This window comes from Mobula hypostoma, chromosome 4 (assembly GCF_963921235.1).
Source record: "Mobula hypostoma chromosome 4, sMobHyp1.1, whole genome shotgun sequence".
NCBI classification, from domain to species: Eukaryota; Metazoa; Chordata; class Chondrichthyes; order Myliobatiformes; family Myliobatidae; genus Mobula; species Mobula hypostoma.
In genome coordinates this window covers 128,285,454-128,305,228 of record NC_086100.1, presented here as the reverse complement: position 1 = coordinate 128,305,228, position 19,775 = coordinate 128,285,454, and the positions used below count along the sequence as shown (strand labels likewise).

The 19,775-nt window shown below is 42.5% G+C and overlaps 1 protein-coding gene across 2 annotated transcripts in view; it reads right to left on the bottom strand.

Annotated features, from left to right (window-relative positions):
* Positions 1–8,903: 8,903 nt before the first annotated feature.
* The window catches only part of dctn6 (dynactin subunit 6), a 33,705-nt gene continuing 22,833 nt past the window's right edge, over positions 8,904–19,775 (bottom strand). For both annotated transcript variants that reach the window (XM_063046497.1, XM_063046498.1), the window contains exons 6-7: positions 12,631–12,773; positions 8,904–11,549 (exon numbers count right to left, since the gene is read on the bottom strand). In XM_063046497.1, coding sequence (XP_062902567.1) covers positions 11,451–11,549; positions 12,631–12,773 — 242 coding nt within the window. In that variant the 3' untranslated portion in view covers positions 8,904–11,450. The remainder of the gene's footprint in view (positions 11,550–12,630; positions 12,774–19,775) is intronic.

The window sequence follows — 19,775 nt, the reverse complement described above, 5'->3', positions numbered from 1 at the left end:
CGTCGCTCCTCCTACCGTCACCAGCAATGGGAGGTACAGAGCAACCCCTCGTCTCGGTTACGAGCGCTCGGAGGACCGTAACAGCTCCCCCTCTCGGTTAAGGGCATTGGGAGGACCGGAGCAGCTCCCCCTCTCGGTTAAGGGCATTGGGAGGACCGTAACAGCTCCCCCTCTCGGTTAAGGGTATTGGGAGGACCGTAACAGCTCCCCCTCTCGGTTAAGGGCATTGGGAGGACCGTAACAGCTCCCCTCTCAGTTAAAGGCATTGGGAGGACCGGAGCAGCTCCCCCTCTCGGTTAAGAAGTTAGAAAATCTCCCTCCATTGTTCACAAGCTGTGAGAACAGAGCTGTTCTGTATCGGTCATGGGCTCTTGGAGTTCTTCACTTGCTAATCCAATATCGAACGTTGACATAGTCAGAGTCATACAGCATAGAAACGGGCCCTTCGCCATGAAGTCCATGCTGCCCAAGATGGCTAATTATTGTTTTCCATCATTTGGTTCATATCCCTCAATTTCGATCCATGCATCTGTCCAAATGCTTTTTAAGCATTGTGATTGTATCTACCACTACTACCACCTCTGGCAGCTTGTTCTATACAACAATCACCTGGTGTGTGAAAAATTTGCCCCTCAGATCTCCTTTTAGTGTTTCCCCTTATATTAAACTTGTGTCCTGCAGTCTTGGACTCCTATATCTATGGAAAAAATGGATTACCTATCCAATCCTTACCTCTCTGGGGTTTATAAACCTCTCTAAGGTCACCCTCAGCCTCCTGCACTTCAGTGAAAACAATCCCATCTACCTTGTAACTAAAGGCCTCCATTCCAGGTAACGTCCTAGTGAATCTCTTCTGCACTACAATATCCTTTCTATAGTGTGGTGACCAGAACTGCTCACAATATTCCAAGTGTGATCTCACCAGGTGTCATGTGAAAGATTCCCCTGCACAAGATAAGAGCTCTTGGAGTTGGGGGTGATGTACTGGCAGAAAAATTTGGGACAAATAGGTTCCTCAATGAATTGCTAATTAGTGATTTGCCATAGAAATTAGTGCTGGGGTCTCAATTAATTGCAATTTTCTACAATGGCTTGGATGTAGAGACTGAGTATGCTGTAGCCAGATTTGCTGATAATACGAAGACAGCTGGGTTAGTTAGCAAGTTATGAGTAGGAAACAAAGTGAATCTGTGAAGGGATATAGATAGGTTATATGAATGGGCAACAACATGTCTGAGAGTATAATGATGCAAAGTGAGGTTTTCCATTTCAAAATGATGGAAATAAAATCATTATTTAAACAGACTGAGAGTGCAGCATGTTGTGACAGAGACCTAACCAGTCTTCCTAGATACAACAGCATTTCACTTGTATTCCTCCAATTTGGTGTACTTCATTCGGTGTTCACAATGTGGCCTCCTCTCAGAATGGAGAAAGCAAACATGGATTTGCCAACACACATAAAAGTTGCTGGTGAACGCAGCAGGCCAGGCAGCATCTATAGGAAGAGGTGCAGTTGACATTTCGGGCCGAGACCCTTCGTCAGGACTAACTGAAAGAAGAGTTAGTAAGAGAAATTCCAGCATCTGTAGATTTCCTCGTGTTATGGATTTGCCATTTATTTTCTGGAGCTTCTACGGTATGTTCAGTCTGCAGTAAGAACCCTAAGCTCCATATTGCTCGCCACTTTAATTCACCATCCCATTCTGAATCTGTGGCCTCCTGCATTATTACAAGACCTAGAACAAGCTTGAGAAACAACATATCTTCTATCTGAGCACTTCACAATATTGTACTCTCCAAATCCTCCTGTTTATAAAAGAACCCATTTTGTCTGCCATCCTTCTTGTTTGTCCTCTGTGCAGTCTGGCTTGCTACCATTCCCCAGTAGGCCATTACCACAGTAGCAACCAATCACATACATCTTAGGTTAGTCACATCCTACCTGTCACATGAATTCATAGATCAAAAAAAAACCCATTTCTTCCTCTTCCTTTGCGTTTTGTTACTTCAAAACATTAAACTACTTCAAAGGAAAACATGGGAGTCTGAAATTTGAGTCTAACTTCATGTTCGCTTTAAGCGAGGCGCACAATTATCATGTGGTAGTGTGATGATGTATGCAGTTCATGTATTTATGCTTATAATATGTAATGAAGTATTTAACTGAACACGAATGCTTAATAGACCAATGTGTGTATATATAACTCAAATACTTAAGAATTAAATACACAACAGTCCTGCCTGCTTGGCTGTAAACTCCAACTGAATAGAGAGTGCATCTCAACTACTACATACAGACATCCACGGCATAGTCAATTTTAAACTATCCCATTCAGGCCTAAAGATTTAATCGCTCTGGGGGATTTTTTACTCTTGTGAGTGAATGTCTTTCCTGACAAGAGGGATCACTCTGTTTGGCAGATGAGACTTGTGGCTGTAAAACAATCTCTGGTTCTGAAAATGTCTACAGATGTACCATGGAGAACATTCTGACTGGCTGCATCATTGTGCTGCATTGGGGGGGGGGGGGTTGCTTCTGCACAGGATTGAAGTAAGCTGCAGAGTAGTAAAATTAGTCAGCTCCATCATTAGTACGAGCCTCTGTAGTACCCAAGACATCTTCAAGGAGCAGTGACTCAAAAAGGTGGCATCCGCCATTAAGGACCCTCACCACCCAGAACATGCCCTTTTCTCACTGTTACCATCAAGAAGGAGGTACAGAAACCTGAAGGCACACACTCAGCAATTCAGGAACTGCTTCTTCCCCTCTGCCAGCTGATTTCTAAATGGACATTGAACCCATGAACATTGCCTCACTACTTTTCTATTTTTGTTTTTACACTGCTTATTTAACCATTTGATACACACATATATATATACTTAGCGTAATTCACAGTGTTTTTCCTATATTATCATGTATTGCATTGTACTTCTACTGCAGGGTTAACAAATTTCACGTCACATGCCGGTGATATTAAACCTGATTCTGATACTGATAGTGGTAGCCAACTTTCTTCTCTAACAATTGACTCTGCTCCCCTCAACTGATCGAAGTGTCGCGTCCAGATGACATCAGATGCAATCTCCACCGTGTAGGAGAGCGGTCCAGTTCTGTTCTTAAACTTTCTGTACCCACTTCTGATCACCTCTGTAGTCGCTCGCCAGGACTGCTTGTCCGGGAGTGAGACACCAAACCACCCTGTTTGAGGAGCCTTCAATTTGTCTCAGCTTGTCCCGCATCCTCCTTCTGAGATTGGGTTTGCGGAGATCCAAGCGTGAATGTGACCCAGGAACTGCGTAGCTGGTGGGTTGGTGGTTGTGGAGTGTGTTGCATTATATATATAAGGAGGAAATTGGCGAGCTTCTGGCTCAATGTCAGTGTGGTGTGTTCTGCTGACGTTGCTCGCAGTGTGTTTTTTAGACTCTGTACAAACCTCTCCACCAAGCCGTTTGTAGCTGGGTAGTGTGGTGCAAATGTAATGTATCTTATTCCATTCATGTTCACAACAAAGTGTGGTCCATTCCTACTCACTAAGTTTCCGGAACACCAGTCCTTGTGAAGAGTCTTCTCAATACATCAGCAGTGTACGAGGCTGTAGTGGAGGCTATTGGCAACACTTCTGGCCACTTTGTAGCTGTATCCACTACAACCAAGAAATTTATGTCCAGCAAATTCCTCATGAATCCTCTGCCAGGGCAATGTAGGCCATTCCCATGGATGGAGAAGCAACTTCTGGACCTGTTGGCATCCCATACAGTGCATGGCAGGCTGCTTGATCTGCTGATCTATCCCAGGCCACCAGACAAAGCTAAGACCCAGCACTTCCATTTTAACCAGGCCTAGCTAACCTGCATGTAGCTCTTCCAACATTTCAGATCTCAGCTTGGATAGCAATTAAACTCTCAATCCCTACATAAGGCAACCTCCGTCGAGGGCAAGTTCATCTCCGTGCTGGTAAAAAAATGAAAGCTTTGGCTCGAAGCTTTATCTAAAGATGCTACTCCAAAAGTAACCCTATTATAATGATAAAGCCCTTTGCATTTATGCTGAGAAACATTTTGGAATCTTCTTCCATCTCCATATGCAAGTAGGCCTTCTCTAAGTTCACTTTGCTGAAGTGTTTTGCACTGGAAAGTTTTGTCAAGATACCCTCTACCCTTGGCAGAGTATATTCATCTGCTTTTAGTACTGGGTTGATTGTGACCTAAAAATCACCGGATCCTGACAGACCCATTCTTCCTGGCTACTGGAGCCACTGGTGTTGCCCATGGGTTCCACCCAATCTTGGAAAGAATTCCTTCAGTTTGCATGTGATGTAGCTCACTGGCTATTTTATCACAGATGGTATAAGGAACCAGAAGGGTTTTGCATTAATTTTAATTAATTAGTTTTCACATTGTAAATCTCAAGGCTACATAGTACTATGGCATTTTTGTCAGATTTTTCATCAACAGCATGCTCTTTTGGAAACTTCAACTTGACTTTTTAATCTCTTTTTTTCCTATGTAGTCCATTTATTTTTGTCTGCCTGACATGATCTTTGTATGTATCCTGCTTTGTTGCATTTTCTAGCAACACACATAAAAGTTGCTGGTGAACGCAGCAGGCCAGGCAGCATCTATAGGAAGAGGTACAGTCGACGTTTCGGGCCAAGACCCTTCATCAGGACTAACTGAAAGAAGTGATAGTAAGAGATTTGAGAGGGGGATGGGGAGATCCAAAATGATAGGAGAAGACAGGAGGGGGAGGGATGGAGCCAAGAGCTGGACAGGTGATTGGCAAAAGGGATATGAGAGGATCATGGGACAGGAGGCCTAGGGAGAAAGAAAGCGGGGGGAGCCCAGAGGATGGGCAAAGAGTATAGTGAGAGGGACAGAGGGAGAAAAAGGAGAGAGAAAAAAATTAACAACAATAATAAATAAATAAATAAATAAATAATGGATGGGGTACGAGGGGGAGGTGGGGCATTAACAGAAGTTAGAGAAGTCAATGTTCATGCCATCAGGTTGGAGGCTACCCAGATGGAATATAAGTTGCTGTTCCTCCAACCTGAGTGTGGCTTTATCTTGACAGTAGAAGAGGCTGTGGATAGACATATCAGAATGGGAATGGGACGTGAAATTAAAATGCGTGGCCACTGGGAGATCCTGCTTTCTCTGGCAGACAGAGCATAGGTGTTCAGCGAAATGGTCTCCCAGCCTGTGTCGGGTCTCCCTCTGTCCCTCTCCCTATACCCCTCCTCCTTTCTTTCTCCCTAGGCCTCCTGTCCCACGATCCTCTCATATCCCCTTTGCCAATCACCTGTCCAGCTCTCGGCTCCATCTCTTCCCCTCCTGTCTTCTCCTATTATTTCAGATCTCCCCCTCCCCCTTTCAAATCTCTTACTATCTCTTCTTTCAGTTAGTCCTGATGAAGGGTCCCAGCCCGAAACGTCGACTGTACCTCTTCCTGTAGATGCTGCCTGGCCGCTGCGTTCACCAGCAATTTTTATGTGTGTTGCTTGAAATTCCGGCATCTGCAGATTTCCTCATTGTTGCATTTTCTGCAAGTTTCAATGTTAAATCTGCATTGATCTGGGGAATGTGAGCCTCTACCACAACCATAACACAATTTGTTCAACCAGGCCGATTTCTGTTTAGACTTTGCATTTTGTTCACACTCACTTTCATTCCTGACTGAAACTCAATCACATCTGTGTCTGTGCTTTCCACTGAAACAGCAATGTCAACTGCTCTTTTAAATGCAAGTTGTGCTTCAGATAGGAGCCATTTTTGAATGCTTTCTTTGATTCCACAAACTAAACAATTTCTCAGTGCATCATTAAACACATTGCGCAATCTCTTCAATTCAGCCACATACATTGACATTGTACTTCTTTTTGCTTCTGCTTATGAAACCTGAAACATTCTGCAATCAACAATAGTTTCAGTTGTAAGTGTTCCTGCATTCCTCTTGACAATATCAGCAAGGCCGATTTTGGTTCAAAATACTGTTCAATTTGCTCAGTATATAAAATCCAGTTATCTGTTATATAATCAGATGTGTCAATCTTTCTGATGTAGCCAGCCATTTCTGTTTTTTTTTATAACTATTATCATCTGGTACTCAATCTTTATGAACCCATGAATTCTTCAGTTTTCTTACGCTAAAAAAAAACTCAATTGTGTCTTCCCTTCCAAAGAACACGTGCTGGGCTGCTTTTATTATTAACTGGACTATCTCAGCATATGTTGGGCTGCATAATTTTTAGTTTGAACATCTTGCTGCACTTCAACAGATCGGGTTGGTTTTAAAAATAGCTTGTCACCAGTGTTATGTTTTGTAACTTCAAAACATTAAACTAATTTAAAGGAAGACATGAGAGTCTAACTTCGGGTTTACTTTAAGCGAGGCGCATACGTATCACATGATATATGCAATTCACTTATTTATACATACAACTCAATGAATTATTTAAATGAACAGGAATGCTTATCTATATACTTGTAAACATACACACACACAAACAAGATTACATAAGTATTAAATACACAACACTAGCCTCTTGATTCTTTCTCTGAGCTGTGAAGGGTCCCTCATTAGAAATGTTAACACAAAGGCTACCAGTCCTACTGAGACTTTGCAACATTTTCCATTTTCATACCACATTGGCTGAGTTTTTTTTCTTTTTTTGACCTACTGGGCAAGTCCAGGAACATTGCCGTTCTCTATTGCTGAAAATGAATTTTTTTTCTCTTCCCCTGTTCTGTTGAAGGGTTCTGGACCTGAAATGCTTACTATTTCCCTTTCCATAGATGGTGCTTGACTTGCTAAGATTTTCCAGCATTTTTTATTTTTATTTTGAATCTTCAGCATCTGTACCTTCACCATCTCCATCAAATCATACCAACAATACACCACAAACTTAGCCAACATTCTTACTTTTTCTGCAGATAGCAGCACACAATGCTTCTGTCTAGATACACCTGCAGGTTAAGTTGTCTGGAGAAGGGCGTGCTGGCAATCAAAATAATTACCAGTAGGAGACTAGAGGTTCAGCTAGTTACCCCCATCTCTTCAAAACTCTTGGTCCACCATCATTATTCAATCTTTCCTGGACTGCAGAAGAGAAATGGCTCAACTAAAATCCCCTTCCCCTTAGCATGATTATACAATTCTTTCTTTCTCCTATCTGATGCTCAAGACCTTTCAGCGGTCAGGGCGAGGTATTGGTAGGTGCCCTCTAAGAGACTGGACCTGAGATCTAGTAGATAACAAAGAGTGGGAATACAGGGGGCCGTTGTGGTTGGCTGCCAGTGACTAGTGCCACAGGGGTAGTGTTGGGACTGCTTCTTTTCATGTTACGTCAATGATTTGAATTGAATTGACGATATTTCTTGCATCCTTCACATACATGAGTAAAAATCTTTACGTCTCTGTCTAAATGCGCAATGTGCAATCATAGTAATTTATAATAAATAGAACAGTCAATGTAACATAGAATACACTCAAATCAGCGTGAGTTTATCAGACTGATGGCCTGGTGGAAGAAGGTGTCCCGGAGCCTGTTGGTCCTGGCTTTTATGTTGCGGTACCATCTCCCAGATGGTAGCAGCTGGTATCGATTGTGGTTGGGATGTCTTGGGCCCCCCAATGATCCTACAGGCCCTTTTTACACACGTCCTTGTAAATGTCCAAAATCATGGGAAGTTCACAACTACAGATGCGCTGGGCTGTCCACACCACTCTCTGCAGAGTCCTGCGATTAAGGGAGGTACAGTTCCAATACCAGGCAGTGATGCAGCCAGTCAGGATGCTCTCAATTGTACCTCTGTAGAAAGTCCTTAGGATTTGGGGGCCCATACCAAACTTCCTCAACCGTCTGAGGTGGAAGAGGCGCTGTTGTGCCTTTTTCACCACACAGCTGGTGTGTACAGACCACGCGAGGTTGTCAGTGGTGTGGATGCCGAAGAACTTAAAGCTGTTTACTCTCTCAACCCCGGATCCATTGATGTCAATAGGGGTTAGCCCGTCTCCATTGCTCCTGTAATCCACAACCAGCTTTGTTTTTGCAACATTGAGGTTGTTTTCTTGACACCACTATGTCAGACAGATGACTTCTTGGATGATGGAATTTATGGTTTTGTGGCTAAGTTTGCAGATAATACAAAGGTAGCTGAAGAGACAGGTAGTGTTGAGGAAGCAGGAAGTCTGCAGAAGGACTTGGACAGATTAGGAGAATGGACAAAGAAGTGGTGGATAGAATATTGTGAAACAAAGTTTATGGTCATGCACTTTGGTAGAAGGAATATAGGCTTACACTACTCTTTAAACAGGGAGAAAATTCAGAAATCGAAGGTGCAAGGGGACTTGGGAATCCTCATGCAGGATTCCCCAAAGGTTAGCTTGCAGTTTGAGTTAGTGGTAAGGAAGAAAAATACAAAATCAACACTCATTTCAAGAGGACTAGAGTATGTAATGCTGAGACTTTTTAAGGCATTGGTATCATGAGTAGTTTTGGGCCCCTTAAGTGTGAAAAGATCTGCTGGCATTGGATAGGGACCAGAGGAGGTTCATGAGAATGAGCCCAGGAATAAAAGGGTTAACGTTTGGAAAATAATTTAAGATCATGTTTAGGGACAGAACACATCATCGCCTATCTGTATGATGCCATACAACAATGGATAATATTGAAGAAGAGTGGGAAAAGGAGCTGAGTAAAGAGATAGAGGAGGTTATATGGAATGAGGCTTTGGAGTATGTTAACTCCTGGTCCATCAATGCCAGGCATTGTTTAATATAATTTAAAATCCTACATAGACTACATTACTCAAAAGTAAGGATTCATAAAATATTCCCAGGGGTGTCCCCAGTGTGTGTGAAATGCAAATCCTCGGAGGCAAATTTGTTACATAGTTAGATTAGATTATAAGGACACGCAGTCCTCTTTTATTGTCATTTAGTAATGCATGCATTAAGAAATGATACAATGTTTTTCCAGAATGATATCACAGAAACACATGACAAACCGACTTAAAAACTGACAAAAACCACATAATTATAACATATAGTTACAACAGTGTAAAGCAATACCATAATTTGATAAGAACAGACCATGGCATGGTAAAAGTCTCAAAGTCTCTCGAAAGTCCCATCATCTCACGCAGACGGTGAACCTCCAGCGCCAACTTGCTGATGCAAAATACTGGAAGCATCCGACCACAGTCCGACTCCGAGTCCGTCTGAAAACTCCGAGCCTCAGACCAGCTCTCCGACACCGAGCACCGAACACCATCTCTGCCGAGTGCTTCGACCCCAACCCCGGCCCCCGCAACAGGCAAAGCCGAGGATTTGGGGCCTCGGTTATGCTTTATGTGCCAGGATACAAGAGCATTGGAAGCAAATATTTGAGGTCCTATCGAAGGTACTGAAGGTTCCGATAATACCAGACTCCATTTTAATAATTTTTGGAACTTCTGCGAGGTCAAATAAATTCGAAGCTACCCAGCAACAACTCCTGACCTACGGCATACTTAATGGAAAGAAACTCATACTGATGTTCTGGAAAAAAGAGGAAACTCCATCACTCAGACAATGGCTGGCTGCATTAATGGATACTCTGCATCTAGAGAGGATAAGATACGTTATCAAGGAGAGACTCAAGGAATTTGAAAAAATCTGGTAACCATTACTGTTGTATTTAGAAGAGATTGACAGCTGAACGAAGTGTGGGGGGCGGTAGGACCTGGACAGCACATACGGGAGGGGTGAGGGGAGGGTAGAACAGGGAAGGGGAAAGGAGACGGGGTGGTACAGTTTCCTTTGCTTTTTGCTTGTTTACTATACATACATTCATTTGACTTTCATTATGTTGTTATAGGAAAGAAAACAGAAGCATTGTACTTTAGGACATTGTTGGTTCTGGTTAAACTGATGTTGCTTCACAATAAAAACATTTGAAAACAAATAAAAGGGTTAACGCATGGGAAGCGTTTGATGGCTCTGAGCCAGTACTCATTGGAATTAAAATGTATTGAATATTGAAACACCTAGATAGAGTGGATGTTTCCTATTGTGGGGGTGGGGGGGGGTGGAGTCCAAGGCACAGTTTCAGAATAGAGGGATGTCCCTTTAGGACAGAGATTAGGAGGAATTTCTTTAGCCAGAGGGTGATGAATCTGTGGAATTCATTGCCTGTGGAGGCTGCCTTTGGGTATATTTGAAGTGGAGGTTGATAGGTTCCTGATTCGTAAGGGTGTCGAAGGCTATAGGGAGAAGGCAGGAGAATGGGGTCGAGAGGGATAATAAATTAGTCATGATGAAATGGTGAAGCAGACCCCATTGGATGAATGGACTAATTCTGATCCTGTGTCTTATGGTCCTATCAGTGTGCTGCTGCCAAACTCGCTCATTATGGAAGCTTATAAAGTAACTACAGTAAAACAAAACCATGCAGTTAATTGTTAAACCACACAGAAATTTCAACCACAAAGAAGAAAGTCTTTAAGTTATGACTGCCGTCAAAATATACCTACTGGTATGACAATCAATATCTAAGTACTTTCAGTAATAAATTGCACACCTGTTAGGCTTGTCATGATCTCAGGATGTTCAATAAAATACTTTAAAATTCCATTTATTATTGTAAAGTAGGTAAATCATACATTATAACTACTTTCCTCACAATCAGTGTTGGTAATTTAAGTTTTGGATAAGTATTTTTTACTTAATCAAATTTACACCAAAATCAATAAAAGTTGATAATTGTTGAAAATGGAATCAAGTAGCTAATATTAAATATTTTATCTGTTTTATTTTATTTGGAGATACAGCATGAGACAGGCCCTTCTGGCCCAATGGGTCTAAGCACAGGACAATTTACAACGACCAATTAAATTACTAATTGGTACACCTTTGGACTGCAGAGCAACCGGAGGAAACCCACGAGGAGAACGTACAAATTCCTTATAGAATTGAACTCCAAAGTCTGGAACACCAAGCTATAGTGGCATCTCACAGATCGCTTCATTACCATGGTAATCTACTATACTGAACTGCGGCATTTTTAGTTTCAGCTTCTTCATAAGTATATAATAATATGGAAGGGGGAGGAGAACTATTCATTTTATGCAAAATAAACTGAAGACCAACAAGTTTTGTACTGTCCTTTGTCTTTAAAGTTCGTTTTTTGTCCACATTAAGATTGCTGTAATATTTACATAATTTCTTTAAAAGAATGGGATTAACTAAATAGTGAAAACAAGAACTGACCAAGTTAACTGAAACAAATTAACAATTGTTATAACAAATTATATTTTCATTTAATCATGAAGGACACATTACATACTACAGGATAAAGTTCTACATGCAATTGTTTCTCCTACTTCAGCATGGCTGCTGTTTTTCAGATACCAAGCTCATAACAAAATAAATTAGCTCCTCTGCAGAACTCAGATTCTGGTCCTCTTCAGCTTTTTATTGGAGTGGAACATCCTTTCACTGTTTTCTTCAGGTGATGATAATTAGGCAAGATCTTCATCAGGAAATCAAGCTGCAGAGTTTGTGGCTATAAATAAAAAGGTTACACACTAATTAAACATTCACACTTGGGATAACAAAGCTTTAAGTTTCTGGATATGAAACAGCCAACAACCAAATTACATTTCAAAAGAAAAATAATCATATACTGTTACAGGATATGATTAGTCATTTTTTTTAAGATGGTTGAAGTGAAAGTTCAGGTCAGGCAGCATCTCTGAACAAACCTGTTTTGAAAATCACTTACTTTGAAAATCTTAACTCTCAGATGTACAACTACTCAGAGAGATAAACCTAATCTCTTCTGCCTATACATAGTCCACTTCCCATCATTTTCTGTATACTCAAATGTCTATTTAAGAGATCTTAAACATCTCTATCTGCTTCCACCACCACCCGTCACAGCACATCAGACACGGTTTGTGTAAAAAAAACTTGCCCCTCTCACCTTAAAGGCATACCCTCTAGTATTAGACATTGCAATACTGTAAAGAAGGCTCTGGTTGCCTAATCTATACATGCCTCTCAGAATTTTATAAAGTTTTCTATTTTCTACCAGGTCTGCAACCAGTCTTTCTTGCTCCAGAGAAAACAACCCTTGTTTGTCCAAATTCTCCTTATGGCACATAACCCTACAGTTCAGGCAGCACAATAGCATAGCAGCTAGCATTACGTTTTAGCGCAACAGCGATCGAGGCCGGCTGCTGTCCGTAAGCAGATTGCACCTTTTCTCCATGACCACATGGGTTTCCTCCAAGTGGCTCCAGGTTCCTCCCACATTCCAAAGATAAACAGGTTAGTAAGGACTTAGTAAGTAGAGGGCACGCACACTGCTGCAGCCCCTCCTCAGACTGTATTGGTTGTTGACGTAAATGTTGCATTTCACTGTACGCTTTGATGTACCTGTAACAAATCTATCTTTACCTTTTGCTACACTCTCTCTCCATAGCCTTTCTATAATGGCGTGGCCAGAATTGAATATAATACTCCTAACTCAGAGTTTTATAAAACTTACAGACTACAACACTTTCCAATAGATTGTTATTCTGTAAGTACCTTCAAGGAAAAAGTATTTGAAATTGTATTAACTTACACTGTCAAGTTCTTACCTGTGGGCGTTCTGACTGTACTCTTCGCATACAATCTACTCCATAGATAACTGTGTTTTCTGGAATAACTTCACAGGAATTTACATGACAGCAGGCTCCAATAATACATCCACTGGTTAGGATCACATTTCTACCTATATATGCTGAGACAAAAGAAAAGCACAAAGCTATAGGTATCTGAAACATAATAAGTAGCAGATTAAGAAAATTCCAACAGAAAAATCACAAAATACATGGTTTAAATAACATCTTCAGAAAGAATATATTTTGGCTGCAACATCTCAGCTGTTACAATTAAAGCATATAGATGAATCAATCTAAGGTATTAATGTTATATCTATGCCAATCCAATTTCACAATCAAAAAAGAAACAAACACAAAAAAAGCTAAAAGCCATGAATCATGGATCACCAATCACTTAATAGTATCAAAAAAATGCACAGAAACATGTAAATGCGTGCTTTGGAACGGAGAATAAAGCTACACCTGTGCAAATCCCCACAGCACCTGGCGACCCTGTGACCTCTGTCTCAGAGACCGACATCAGAACATCCTTCAAGAGAGTTAACCCTTGACAAGGTGTCAGGCCCCGATGGTGTACCTGGCAAGTTACCGAAAACCTGTGCTTACCTCTCACTGCTGCAGTCGAAGGTTCTTACCTGCTTCAGAAGGGCATCAATCATACCGGAACCCAAGAAGAACAAAGTGAGCTGCCTCAATAACTATCAACCAGTAAAAATCACTCACGTCTACTGTAATGAAGTACTTTGAAAGGTTGGTCAAGGCAAGGGAACTGGATCCACTGCAATTTTGCTTACTGTCACAACAGGTCTACAGTAGGCACAATCTCATTGGTTCTTTACTTGGCTTTGCAGCACCTGAACAACGCAATACTTTTATCAGGCTGCTGTTAATTGATTACAGCTGTACTCAACACCAGTATACCCTCAGTACTAATCAACAAGCTTCAAAACTGGGCCTCTGTATGTCTGTCTGCAACAATATCCTTCACTTCCTCATTGGGAGACCAGAATCCGTGCTAATTGGTAATAATACCTCATCCTTGCTGACAATCAACACACGCACACCTCAAGGATGCATGCTCTATTCTCACTATACTCATGATCAATCTTCCCTCTAACGTGTGCACGTGCACACATCATTTACTACCAGCACACAAAGTAATTTAAACTACGCACAAAAGGTTGTCACCCTTTACCTCGTTGGTATGTTAAGTATATTTCACGATCGTACACAATCATATTTCCTTTTCCGGTTTCTGATGTGGACGGCGCTGACAACAGAGTTTGCGATGATTTGCCTGAAAATTTTAGAACTGGCTTATTTATATTGTTCCTATTTAATAAATTATTGATTCACTATGTTGAATTCCAAATAAGCAAAGTGAAAAAATGGAGCAAAATGAAGCAAAGGGCATGAAGTGCAAAAAAAAAACTACTTGTTTATTTAAAGCGGAATGGCTTGATGAAACAGTAGAAACTGCTACCTGGAAGCTCCTGACGTCAGGAACGTGCAGCTACAAGAAATATTATGTACTATACAGAAACTGGTGTTATCTGTGTGTATTGTTGCAATGCAATAGTTGCTGGAGAATTTGCAAGTGGGAAGAAGTGGAGTAATATTTGGAAACTTGACTTTTTGAAGCGTCATTTAGGAAGCAAATCACGTATGGATGGTGTGCAAAAGCTCCGGTGAGAAAATTACCCACTACAGGCCTGCTACGTATGTTTTGTGAGACTGACTGCAGAGGAACTAGAGTGAAAAGGATCAAACCTAGAGAAATTGTTATTGACAGTGTTTTGCTAGCTGTTAAAATGAATACTTTATTGTCGCCAAACAATTTATACTCGAGCGTACAATCATCACAGCGATATTTGATTCTGCACTTCGCGCGCCCTGGAGTACAAATCGATAGTAAATATTAAAAATTTAAATTATAAATCATAAATAGAAAATAGAAAAGGCAAAGTAAGGTAGTGCAAAAAAACTGAGAGGCAGGTCCGGATATTTGGAAGGTACGGCCCAGATCTGGGTCAAGATCCGTTCAGCAGTTTTATCACAGTTGGAAAGAAGCTGTCCCAAATCTGGCCGTACAAGTCTTCAAGCTCCTGAGCCTTCTCCCGGAGAGAAGAGGGACAAAAAGTGCGTTGGCTGGGTGGGTCGTGTCCTTGATTATCCTGGCAGCACTGCTCCGACAACATGCGGTGTAAAGTGAGTCCAAGGACGGAAGACTTGTTTGTGTGATGTGCTGGGCTGTGTTCCTGATCTCCCGCAGCTTCTTCCGGTCTTGGACAGGACAACTTCCATACCAGGTTGTGATGCACCCTAGAAGAATGCTTTCTACGGTGCAGCTATAAAAATTAGTGAGGGTTTTAGGGGACAGGCCAAATTTGTTTAGCTTTCTCAGGAAGTAAAGGCGCTTTACATATAAGCCTTTACATATAATACTATAATATAATAGAATACCTTTACATATAAAATTCAGTGTGCACGTTATTGTCACTGGGCAAAAAAATTGCACAGCACAAGATCTTTGCGCACACTGCTCATTACAAATTAAGAGGGAACATTCCTCATGATCATGTGGCTAGGCACAGCTCAAATGTCATCTATAAATTACCAATTCACCATTGTTGTTGGTAGAATCACAGATGGCAATGATGAGGCACACAGGAGTGAGACAGATTGGCTAGTTGAGTGGTGTCACAACCTTTCATTCAACATCAGCCAGTCCAAGGGATTGATTATGGACTTTTGAAAGGGCAAGTTGGGAGAACTCTCACCAGTCCTCAGCGGTGGAAAGGGTGACCAACTTCAAGTTCCTGGATGTCAAGGCCTCAGAGGATCTATCACAAAGAAAGCATGCCAGCAGCTATACTTCATTGGGAGTTTGAGGTGATTTGGTATGTCACCAAAAAACTCTACCAAAGTTCTATGAATGTACCATGGATTTTAAAAATCTCTCTTATCTCCTTGCATCTTTTTCTGCTCCAGATTTTTGCAGTCTCAAGATAAACTCCTCATCTTTGGAATTACTCTAGCATTAACATTCATACTAAAATATAATCCAGCTGAGTCCTGACAGATTTAATTAAGATTTTCTTACTTTAGAAAGTTTATGCCACTGTGTAAAAAGCCACAAACTCAGCAATGTAACTTCCAATTTTCTTTTCTAGGACACAACTTAAGCTGGGTAATCTTTAGAAAATTGTACCCTACATTGATGATATCAACCATTTTTTCACCTTATTTTAAAAACACCTTGGAATGGCAGCCATCGGGACTTACAACTTTGACCACTAATTTTTCTAAAGTTTTTTACAGTAATAACTTCAAGTCAGTTCCTCATTTACAACAAATCTTAAAGAACAAAAACTAATCGAGAAAATAGCTGGGATTCTCTTTGGCTATTTGGAACGTTATGCCACTTAATCAGGACAGAAGACTGTTGCCAAACAGTTTCTAACTAGCATCAGTCACATGCACTAGTGTGGACGTTAGACATTACACCATGTTTAGAGCAAACAGTTTTTAAATAACGCCAGCTGCATGTGCTTGTGTTATGTTATGCATTTGGGCCAACGGACACCGATTCAAAACTCAGTGATTTTTGGTCATTTTGTTTTTTATTTTGATTTTAAAAAATTCAGACCCTTACCAAGATGCCTTTTAAAGATTTGACATTAGCTGAAAAAATTACTCTACCAGACCAAATTAAAAACCATCCACCTAACCCTACTCATTGTCAGCTGGCAGAGATAACTGGAGTGCCAAAATCTACAAATGCACACTTGATACTGTTACGTACCCCGTAACTGGGTTGCCAAACCAGCAGAAATGGATCACTCAGTTGGAGTCTGGAGTACTAGAACTAAGAAAGTTTTATTAAAGAAACAAGCAACACATTAATCGAAAGGATAATAAATGCAACAATTCAACAATGATAACCACACATGTGCACAGAATTAAGATAACAGCATCAATCAAGCTCTATCGTTGTCTAGGGGTTAAATGACCAATTTCAAAATGACTCAAAGTTCAGTCCAGTTTGTAGTTCAGTTCGCAGTAATCGTTGCCATGGCGGTGGACAACGTGGGGGAAGAGAGAGATAGAATAGGAACAACTCATCATTCAGAACGGCTTCACTCACAGACCAGCGGGATGGCTCACAGACCAGCGAGATGGCTCACAAACAGCTTTTGGGCGGGTCCTTGGTGATGTCACCTGAGGTCACCGACTGTGACCCCTCCTCCAGATGCGGTCGATCCTCTGCAGTGAACTCAGCACCCAGGCAAGGGCGGACACACACCGGGTTCCCGCTGATCGTACCTTTCCACCCTGTGCGTTGTCCGGTACTTCTCACCACTCGTGAGAGGCGCACCGCTTCCAGGGTCTCGTTACCTCGGGTGGCGTGTGTGTCTGTCTTAGCGAACCTGTCCCTTTTTATCCCCCTGCTGGGGTATCGCCTGTCCATCACTTCAAACAGTTCAGGGTTCAAAGGGGGGAGCCGCTCCAGACAGCTCTTCCTCCCACATCCCTTCATTACACATCTCCAGACGCTGCTCCATTGTTCCTTATCTCTCCTTCCCCTGAGGGCAGGTGGCAGACCAACTGCTGATGCCACTGATGCTAGCCCAGGCCAGCAAACATCTTAATTTTATGTGTATTCTCGTAACACTTCCCCCCTTTAAGGATTTTTACCGGGAGGTAAAAATTACAAACATGACTACATTTATCTGATACATACACAATATACATCTTTAACAGTTATTTAGCTAATACAGAGAATTTGAAGCTGTCAACACCTTGACAGACAGTCATCACATTTTCTGTTCCTTTTACACGTGTTATTAATAATCCCTTAGACCAGGCTCCAACTCAGCAAACTTCATAGTGGCCAAAAACACTGATGAATTGCGACCAATGTAACCTCTCATTTGGTTTTGTCCCGGACCACAACAACAAGGGTCGTCCCATTCCGACTCAATTTTCCCTCGCAAGGGCTTAGTAGGAGGGGGACGGGTATTGACCGCAGAGTTATTGCAAAACTTCCTGCAGTACCCCACCATCTCCAAAAGCCTTCTGAGGGCCCTCTTGTCTGTCGGGGTTGGGAGGTCAGCGATAGCCTGCACTGTAGCTTGCATCACTGCCAGCTGCCCCTGTGTCACCACAATTCCCAGGTAAGTGACATTCGTGTGGCCGAATTCATTTTTTCCAAGGTTCACTATCAAGCTGGCTTCAGACAGCCGTGTTAAATTGCCAATACACACCTCTGTGTTCATCAGCCCTTTAGTCACTGAATTACTCAAAAAATATGGGTGTTGTTTACTTGGCCGCCCTATTGTAACCACAATCACCCAACGTCCCAGTTCTTTGCATTTCCTCGGGACAATCAAACACATGGGTGCGAGTCGTTTAATTACTCCTTCGGGGATTAAGGGAGAGACCTTATCAGTAGACCTGGCCAAAACAATAGCCTTCTCCCATCTGACCGATCCCATCCTAATCTTTTCAAAATGGTTTTTTCCTCTTAGCAAGGGGCCCCTAGCTTCATTGATTTCCACGCTAACACCGACTAGGTTTGTTAGCATATCAAAAGCCGGTGACCGTCTCAGTTCGCGTCGGTCATGATCAATAACATTCTTCCCCCTGGGCAGCCGGTAAATCTCTTTCATGATTCCACCAACTGTTTCCTCCAGCACCGCAAAATGTCCACCGGGGGGTACCTCGTGGGCCATGTTAAAAACCTCATCCCCATAACTCTTTTGCACCACCCCCCACTCCTCATCTGCACAATAGCCTACTAGTTCCCTTGTCAAGGCTGTGTCAGAGAGAGCGGTCTCGGCAAAAACCATCAGCCCCTCGTCTCGCTCCTGCGTCTGCACAAATTCTTTCCTGGCTACTGCTACGTCCGTCCCAGCTCCCTCACTACCTCTTATCTCACTACACCCTGTCTCATACAAGGTTGGCAGAAATGTTTCAGCCAAATTCACCATCGCGGGCGGGGCCTCCATGCTGGCAGGCTGACCCGTCAATCTCACGACTGGGAACACGATTCCTCCGGCGATGTCATTACCGAGCAAGACTTCCACGTCTTTCATCGGTAATTCGGACCTCACCCCGATCGTGACTAGTCCAGAGACCAGGTTGCTCTGTAAATGTATCTGGTGCAAAGGGACTGACTCTGTCCCTTCCCCAACACCTTTGACCTCTACCTCCCCAGTCTGGGTCTCTGAGCTAAACTCTAATACACTCTTCAGTATTAGTGACTGACACGCTCCCGTGTCTCTCCAGATCCGCACTGGAACTGGTTTTAACCTCTTTTTCACTGACACCAGTCCGGCCGAGATAAACCTCTCGCGCCCTTCCTGGACTTTTTCAGACCTGTCCTTCCCTAGCGGTTCGCTTAACAGCTCAATACAGCCATTCAAAATTTCCGCTTTTCCTTTCCCCGTCTCCTTCCTTGGGGCAAAGCACCTGGACGCAAAGTGTCCGACTTTCCCACAATTATAACAGACGACCCCAGGAGACTTCCTACCAGACTGCTCCCGGTCTACCTTATCCTTTTCACTAGTCCCCGGCTTACTTTCTGACTTTTCCGGTGGACTCTCCCCGCCGTCCTGACTACCCTTCTGGTAGCCTTTACTCGGGGCAACCTTCATTTTATGCGTCAACGCATACTCATCCGCTAACTTAGCAGTTGCGGCTAACGTGGCTGCCTCTTTCTCATCGAGGTAGGGTCTCATACCCTCAGGGACACAACCTTTAAACTGCTCAATCAGAATCAGCTGCAGCAGTCTGTCATAATCCCCCTCTACCCCTTTCGAGGCGCACCAACGCTCACAATATGTTTGCATCTCGCGAGCAAACTCCAAATACGTGCGGTCCCACCGCTTCCTCGCATTCCGGAACCTCTGCCGGTATGCCTCCGGGACCAACTCATAAATCCTGAGGATGGCCTCCTTCACCACCTCATACTTCTGGGCATCTTCCGCGGATAAAGCTGAGTAAGCTTGTTGGGCCTTCCCTTTCAGTACACTCTGAAGTAAGACAACCCACTTATCCCTCGGCCATTCCTGACTTATGGCCACTTTTTCGAAATGGAGAAAGTACCGATCCACATC